This window comes from Gouania willdenowi, unplaced genomic scaffold (assembly GCF_900634775.1).
Source record: "Gouania willdenowi unplaced genomic scaffold, fGouWil2.1 scaffold_273_arrow_ctg1, whole genome shotgun sequence".
NCBI lineage: Eukaryota > Metazoa > Chordata > Actinopteri > Blenniiformes > Gobiesocidae > Gouania > Gouania willdenowi.
Window position 1 is genome coordinate 175,726 of NW_021145031.1, and position 8,447 is coordinate 184,172.

At 38.3% G+C, this 8,447-nt stretch overlaps 1 protein-coding gene across 3 annotated transcripts; it reads right to left on the reverse strand.

Moving 5' to 3' along the window:
- Positions 1-511: 511 nt before the first annotated feature.
- LOC114459205 (uncharacterized) lies at positions 512-3,493 on the reverse strand. 3 transcript variants are annotated; one of them, XM_028441533.1, is made up of 6 exons: positions 3,045-3,489; positions 2,648-2,848; positions 2,133-2,502; positions 1,992-2,038; positions 1,634-1,887; positions 512-1,046 (listed from the first exon to the last, which is right to left on the reverse strand). In XM_028441533.1, the coding sequence occupies exons 1-4, from the start codon at positions 3,472-3,474 to the stop codon at positions 2,020-2,022; spliced, it is 1,020 nt and encodes a 339-aa protein (XP_028297334.1). In that variant the 5' UTR covers positions 3,475-3,489; the 3' UTR covers positions 512-1,046; positions 1,634-1,887; positions 1,992-2,019. The 3 variants fall into 3 exon arrangements, with proteins under 3 accessions (XP_028297334.1, XP_028297335.1, XP_028297333.1); XM_028441534.1 differs by lacking the exon at positions 512-1,046 and adding an exon at positions 1,457-1,521 and having other exon boundaries at positions 2,133-2,490; positions 3,045-3,493; XM_028441532.1 differs by lacking the exon at positions 512-1,046 and adding an exon at positions 1,457-1,521.
- Positions 3,494-8,447: the final 4,954 nt, after the last annotated feature.

Below are 8,447 nucleotides of genomic sequence, written 5' to 3' on the forward strand. Positions count from 1 at the left end.
AGAGATCGCCAGACACGCACACACAGACACAGACAAATCACATGCTGTGCAGTAACATCTAATTAAAAGCTGTTTTCTAGTATATACATTGGTTAAGATGGTGTTTTTTTAATGAACAGTTTCAATGAACAAGAGTAAGTCTGAGGGATGAATATAGTTTATATATATATTAGATTTATATATATATATATAAATATAACATATATATGTATATATATATGTTAGATTTATATATATATATAAATTTAATATATATATATATAAATCTAATATATATATATATATATATATTTGATATATATATAAAACAGAAAGTATAAAATAGAAAAATTCCCAACAACAAACAGATATAAAATACTTGAAATATATACTTTTTTAAAAAACTTAAAAATATCTATTATTTACAAATTTACAAACTATTTTACAAATAGCAAATTCAGCCCTGTGATGAGAGTGGAGGAAAGAGGTTCCTCATTTCCCACTTCATTTACTTTTTGCCATAATTGCGCTCCTCCAGTAAAGCCCTCCACTCATCATAGGACTGAGTCTCAGTCTCTTCTCAATACCAGTTGCCAAAATACTGGCGATGTGTAGGAGGGTTCCTGTCCTTTTTGCACTTGCTGCAAACTATAGTGTCTTTCTTTTTGGTGTATTTTCTTTTAAAAATACCTGACTGCTCTGCCTCCATTTTTCTTTTCCTATACTGCTGTGTGGTGTAGGGAATCACTTGAGGTGTTACCTGTGTCTGAAATGTTAGAGGGGAAGTAATGAAGGGTTTTGGAGGGGCAGGTGGAACAGGATGAAAAAAGAGCAATGTCTGTGGTGGTGGTGGTGGCTGAGATGGTGGCCTTCCTTTAAGTTGTGCCTGCCCAGCAGTGTTCGGTGGCAGCACAAAAGGATGAGGCTGAGCTAAAGAGCCAAATGTAAAAGTTTGTCCTTTCTGCAGGGCAGGTGGAAGTCTTGATGGAGCTGCCATTGGGGCCTGTAAAGCTGGAAGACCCTGCTTTAAAATATCCTGCTCCTGTGCCTTGCACCGCCTACAGTACCTATGAAAACACAAAATAATTTATATGAAAACAAAAGTTTCTACATTGTAAAATGCACAAAAAATGTAATCTTGCTTTTGATGTGATTTACATAAGACAAATATGTCCCCGAGGCCTTAATCTGGAATATGTAATAAAGTTTCATAAACAACAAAAAAAAGTCTCATAATTAGTGGTCAACAAAATCAGCTCTACATAAAATATGTATATTTATATAAATCCTACTCACCACTGTGAAACTGTTGCAGCATTTACTTCAGGCAGCTGTATAGTGGTCTCGCTCATCAGCCTGGCGTTTGTGACTACGCACTCCCTGATGTTTTTGTACGCGCGTATCACCACAGTGTATCTTGACAGCTTCTTTCCCTCACAGCGCACAGTGCTCGGGTAGATGGCAAAAAGCTTGACAAAGATCACCTCAACCACTCTGTTGCAGTCGGGCCACTGTGCAGGACTGTGAGCCCCGATGAAAGACCTGTAGTTAAAAATAATGTATGCTTTAAAAACATTACAATAATGTGTGACTTACATTATATTTAACTTTTTTTAACATAACCCAGATATTGTGTTTTCCTAGTTTAATTCACCTTTTGGTGCTCTCCACACCTGGAGCCACAATCTTCTTCGTAGCCCGGAATCGTCCCTTGCTCAGGCTGGTCTGGTGTCGAGCTGGGTAGACAGTTTTTTTTTTGTCATACTCCCCCAGTTCCTGCCACAGAGCAATGACCTGACTACATTCCTCCTGAGTCAGCGCAAGACGGTGGTCTCTAAGTCCAGCCAAGTAATCAGCCAGATCCTGCACTGCACCATACCCTTCAATGTTATCAGGGCCAACCCAGTCCTAACAAAAACAAAAACAAGAAAAAAAGAACCACTGATGACAGCAGTGCACACTCATCAATCCAAGCTATTCTTTTTTTTTCTTTAAGGTAAACAACTTCTTACATGGCATGAGGAGGAGTGTGGAGATGGATCAGTAGATGGCGCTGATGCTAAAAGAAAAAGACAAGTATTTAGAGTAAAACATTTTAAATTTAAAAAAATAAGCAAAACGTGAGATTTTATTAACAGTTGTGTAAAACTCACTAGACTGTTCTGCAGGAGAAACTGTTTGTGTGGAATGGGGGAGCAGAGCGGTCACAGCAGGTGAAGGAGCTGCAGAAGCTGATGATGAGGCGACATGTGACTGAGTCACTGGCAACAGAGGGATAACGGGGGGAATGGGAGGCACAAAGGCAGTAGCCTGAGGAGATGGAGCTGCTGAGGAACCAGGAACAGCTGCAGATGCTTGTGAGGCGAGAAGTGCTTGCTCTGCCTCTAGTGTGGGTACTGTCATGTCCTGTGAAGCCCTCATCTATCTCAACTTCAGTGGTCTCAGACTCTTCAATGACCACTTTGTAGTCCTGCAGAACTTTGCCAGTTTGCTGATAGAGGTATTCCACACCTATAAGCTCACCTTCAAAATGATGATTTAACAAAACAAGACAAAAAAAGAAAAAAAAAAGAAAAGAAAAAGCACAAACAAGAACACAAAAAAAGTTAAACATTAGATGAAAGCATAAGTTGAAGAAATCAAAAACAATCATATAACAATAATCAACCTGTGTATTGTCTTGGCCCGACATAAGGGATGATCTTTTCGCCCAGAACCTCCTCTGCTAGGGTGTTAGCAGCATGACGGAGCAGATGGTTGTATGAGCACGACTGCTCATCCTTTGATGCTGCCACAGCCCGGTCCTCATTCCACCTTGATAGCCCATCCAGAAGATAGGCCTGGAAGAAGACATCACTTGCCAGGGTCCCTATAAAGTAATTCAGAAAACAGAGAATAAAAAAATATTCATCATACATATTGTTCCAACAACATATTTCTGTTTATAATCATTAGAAGACTTGCAATTAATCTGATTCTTTAGGATCCGTCATGTTTTATTTCAGTGTAGTCACAAAATACTTTTGTAAGAAAACCAAAAACAAATAAAGTATGACAATGTTTACCAGGGATGAAACGGTTCAGGTGAAGATGAAAAGACTCCAGTGACGTAGAACCTCGGGCACAGCGGTACGTGGGCAGATGGTGACCTCCCTTCAGGACATTTCCCGTCTGCAGGTAAAGCTGGATCCCTTGTGGATCCTGGATGCAGGTGACATGTATCTTCTGGGATTTAACGATTTCACTCATTCTTGCTGAGTTTATCAGTGGGACTCCCAGAGTGTCACGACCGTTGTCACCATCCAAGCCCTGGATGAGCCTTTCAATGAGAACCTGTGTCTCCCGAACACCGCGGGTGGTCCTCTTGCAGTGCAGGGCAAGCTCACTTTGGCTGATAGACCGGAGTACATCTGCCTCAGATGGAGTTCGGCCTTTAGCTTCTAGCTCTGACTGCTTTGCTATTTTCAGGGCCTTCAGGTTGTCTTCATCCCACATGAAGATTCAGTGGCTGAGGCGACCCATGAACGTGGCATACAGCTGGTGGGAATCAGTTGTGCAGCCAACCGAAAACCTCCTCATAAAGTGCCAAATGTCGAGCCGGATGTTCAGATGTTTCCATTCTTCGAACATTCTCCTAAGAAAGCTGTTGCCACAGCAGTCTTTGTCGACATAGAGCACATCAGGAGGAGGTACCCAAGCCATCCTGTATCTCCTGACCAGCCCGTCAATCATTGGCCCGAGGCCAAACCCCTCACTGGCAGTGAGCACAGACATGATGACCTGTCCATGCTCATTTCCAACATTTGTCACCCAGGTCGCAGTTCCAAAGCTCCTCCCTGCAAGTTTGCGGGCAACTTTTTTCGTAGAGTCCATTTTTAAAATGCGGCCAAGTTGGGACGTGATGGCTGCTTTAATTTCTTCCAGCCTCTGAAGAACATCCTGGGCGTACACCTGCATCAGCCACCTGTGTTTAGGAACAGTAAGCATTGCAGGTGTGGGTGGAAATGTCACAGGACTAATCAGACCCTTCTCCATGGCACTCTTCACTCCTCTGCAGTCTGTCAGGTACTGCACCGTCTTCTGCAGCCAGATTTCAGAGTGACGCTCCTGCAGCTTCCTCTGAATCTGACTGCTGCTGTTTCCCAGGCCTCTCTGGCGCATCAAACTCACAACCTCCATATCACAAGCAAGTTTGGATGTTAAAATGGATGGAAACTGCATCCTGTGTAAAGGATATATTTTGACGAGGATTACACCACCGAAGTGTTCAAGGAGCGCGCAAAATACAGGAGCGCAAGGAAACAACTCCAGGAGCGAAAAATCAAGTCTCGCGTTCTCTACCCCGCAAAACTCATGCTGTTTCTGCAGGATGGAAAGACTAAGACTTTTGAAAACCAACGAGAAGCAGCTGAGGGTCTAAAGGACTTTGGTGTAACGATGGAAGTCCCAAGAAAAGAGCCAGATTGGGACTCAGCGCTGTGGGCTGCGGGATGGCAGTCCCCCCGCAGTAGGAGCAAGCATACTCCCGCTGGGGAAATAACAGCCAGCGTTGACTCTCTTCGACTTTCCTTGAACAGTTATGAAAATGATAAAACAGTCGATGATTAAGGTATGTGGAGACTACATTGTGGCTAGTGCTTATTTGTATAATTAAGTGCGATGTCCGCAGTGTGTGAACATATACTTACACAAGCTGAAAACACAAGTCGTGTATATGACTATGATGAACTGGTTTCCGAATCAAATTTATTTCCAAACATAAATGATACATGTAAATATTATACAGACGCAGAATTTAATAATAATATAGAAACGGTTGGTTCATTTTCTCTTATTCATTTGAATTGTAGAAGCCTGTATTAAAATTTTAGTAAAATAGATGATTATTTGAACACATTACAAAATAAATGTACTGTCATAGCTCTGTCTGAGACGTGGTTAACGGATGAGAAGGATGCGGAATTTCATTTTGAGGGATATGAATTGTTTTATGTCAATCGGATCAAGAAGAGAGGGGGGGGGGTTGCTCTTTATGTTAGCAGTGAGCTGAAATGCAAAACAATTGAGTGTATGACTACTGCAACAGAAGATTTAATGGAATGTTTAACTGTTGAGATCGAAATGAATAAACAGAGGAATATTGTTGTCACATGCATATATAAAACTCCAGGGTCCAGCATAACAGCATTTATTAACAAGCTGGAGCAATTATTAGTTGGGATGAATGAAAATAAACTGTCTATAATTTGCGGGGACTTCAACGTAAATCTCTTGAATGTGTCTAATCATACTAGTAGTTCAGATTTCCTAGATTTAATGTATAGCAGAGGCCTTTATCCAACCATGACCAGGCCTAGCCAAATAACCTCCAGTTGTGCCACATTAATTGATAACATTTTTGTTAATATTTTTGAAAAAACGGTCAAAAGTGGTCTTCTGATAAATGATACAACTGATCATTTACCTATATTTGTAGCTAATTTTTGTAAAGTAAAAACAGACAAAGAAAAGTGCAGTAAAGTTCTTCGGTCAAGAACTGAAGAAAGACTAAATACATTTAGGGATGATCTTATGAAAGAACACTGGGAAAATGTTTATAGTACCAATAATGTAAATAAGGCTTATGAATCATTTTTTAAAAAGTATCTATGGTTATATAATAAAAATTGCCCAACAAAAATATTGAATGATATAGCAAAAAAAAAACAACAAGCCTTGGGTAACAAAGGGTATATTGAAATCTTGCAAAAAGAAGAATAAGCTTTATTGCGACTTTGTAAAATATCGGACAGTAAATGCAGAAAAAAAATATAAAGCCTATAAAAATAAGTTGACTACCGTAATGAGACGTGCAAAGAAAGATTATTATACAAATTTGTTGATGGAAAACAAAAGTCATATCAAAGGAATGTGGAAAGTTTTAAGGGAGGTTGTGGGCAGTAAAATGAATTGTAGTCTGCCATTATACTTAATGAACCAACAGAATACAGAGGTAAGTGGTGTACAAATGGCTGTTGAATTTAATTCATTTTTCGTCAATGTTGGTCCAAATCTTGCTAAATCTATACCACTGCATAACGAAAATAAAAGCTGGATAGGTGAAAGTAGAGTTATACAATCCCTATTTCTTGGTGAAGTTAGTGAGAGTGAAATTATTTCTACTGTCTCTAAATTGAAATGTAAATATTCATGCGATAGTGATGGCTTAGATATGTATATTGTCAAAGAAACTATACATTGTATTATTAGACCATTAAAATATATAATCAATTTGTCTTTTAATACAGGTTTCTTTCCAGATAAAATGAAGGTGGCTAAGATTGTTCCACTTTTTAAATTGGGTGATAGGCATAGTCTCTCAAATTATAGGCCTATATATTTGCTTTCTCAATTTTCCAAAATTCTGGAGAAACTCTTTGTTGAAAAATTTGATTATTTTCTTGAAAAACATTCCTTGATACATGATAATCAGTTTGGGTTTCGAAACACCCGCTCAACAGCTATGGCTTTGATGAAAATCACAGAGGACATTACTACAGAACTGGAAAATAAAAATCACACAGTTGGAGTTTTTATTGACCTTAAAAAGGCCTTTGACACTCTCGATCATGGTATATTGATATCTAAATTACAGACATATGGCATTAGAGGTGTAGTTTTAAACTGGATTAGTAGTTACTTGGAAAATAGACAACAATATGTAGAGTATATAGGTCATGAAGCTAAGTTAGAAACAATACAGTGTGGAGTCCCTCAAGGCTCTGTGCTGGGGCCCAAACTTTTTACTTTATATATTAATGACCTCTGTGAGGAATCAAAGATTTTACCATTTGTTCTTTTTGTGGACGATACTAATTTTTTTGTATCGGGGAAGAACTTAGGAACATTAATGGAAACTGTTGAACAAGAAATGGTCCAACTTCAGAAATGGTTTAATAAAAACAAATTGTCGTTAAACTTAAGCAAAACAAAATGTATGTTGTTCACAAATCAAAAATATCCTGATAGTGTTAATTTAACTTTAAATGGAATAACTATTGAGAGAGTGTCAGAATTTAGGTTTTTAGGAGTTCTCATTGATGAAAAATTTAAGTGGAAGTCGCACATAGCTTACGTAAGAAATAAAATTTGTAAAAACATTGCCGTTTTGAGTAAAGTAAAGTTTATGTTGAATTACAAGGCAATGAGAATTCTATATTGCTCCTTTATTTTGCCATATTTAATGTATTGTTTGGAGATATGGGGTGATTCTTATATTACTAATTTAATGCCCTTATTTCTTTTCTATAGAATAATATAAGAATAATTAATGGAGTTGCTCCAAGAGAGCATACCACAGGACTGTTTCTGAGGTCAGGACTACTCAAACTGATGGACTTGGTTGCTTTACAAACTTTATTAGTTGTTCATAAAGCAAAACACTGTCTGTTACCGCATGGACTTCAAACCCTTTTTACTGTAAACAGTGAGACAAGCAGAAGAAATAATGACTTAAAACAACCTTTTGCAGGAAATACCCTCAAAAAAATGTGTGTCTCAGTATCTGGTGTGATACAATGGAACTCTCTAGAAAATGATCTAAAATGTTGTTCAAATATTCTTCAATTCAAATACAAGTATAAACAGCACATACTTAACTTGTATAAAGATGAATGTGAAAATTGTTAAATTTACAACAACTGTTGTTTTAGCAAAATCATTTATAATAATTGAGAAATAAAATAAAAAAAGTGAAATTGTTAAAATCGAAAGTTGATTACATCTGTTCTGGGCTATTGTTATCTTTTGGCATCGTTGAGGCCATCTAATTTGTAACGTTTTTGTTAAGAATGGGGGAGGAGTTTATAAGATTTTTTCTTCATCCTACTCCTGTTCTTCTTTTCATGGAATGTATTATTGTTGTGTTTGCTGGATTGTTGTACCAATTTATGTTGCATTACCATGAAAAAAGAATAAATAAAATGAAATGAAATGAAATGGAATCAACCAATAAAAACGGTTCAACGCGGAAATGAACAGAATCAACATAAAACGCCGTCACCGTGAGGCAAGGAACGTTTTTTTTATGGGGAAATGTTCTGGGGAGCGCTGATAAGGTGTGTGTAATCACCTTATCAGCGACCGTGGCTCAGGTGGTAGTGGGTCGTCTTCTGATCGAGAGGTTGGGGGTTCGATCCCAGTACCTGACTATGTGTCGAAGTGTCCTTGGGCAAGACACTGAACCCTAAGTTGCTCCCAGTGGTCGACTAGTGCCTTGCATGGCAGTCCTGTCCCACTGGTGTGTGAATGTGAGAGTGATTGGGTGAATGAGCTGATATGTAAAGCGCTTTGAGACTGCTTCAGTGGTGATAAAGCTCTATATAAAATCATTTACCATCATTATGGTATGAATGATGTCATCAGGATCATTTACATTAGGTTTTGATGAACTTAATTTAAATTAACTTAAACAATAAACCTGATCAGAT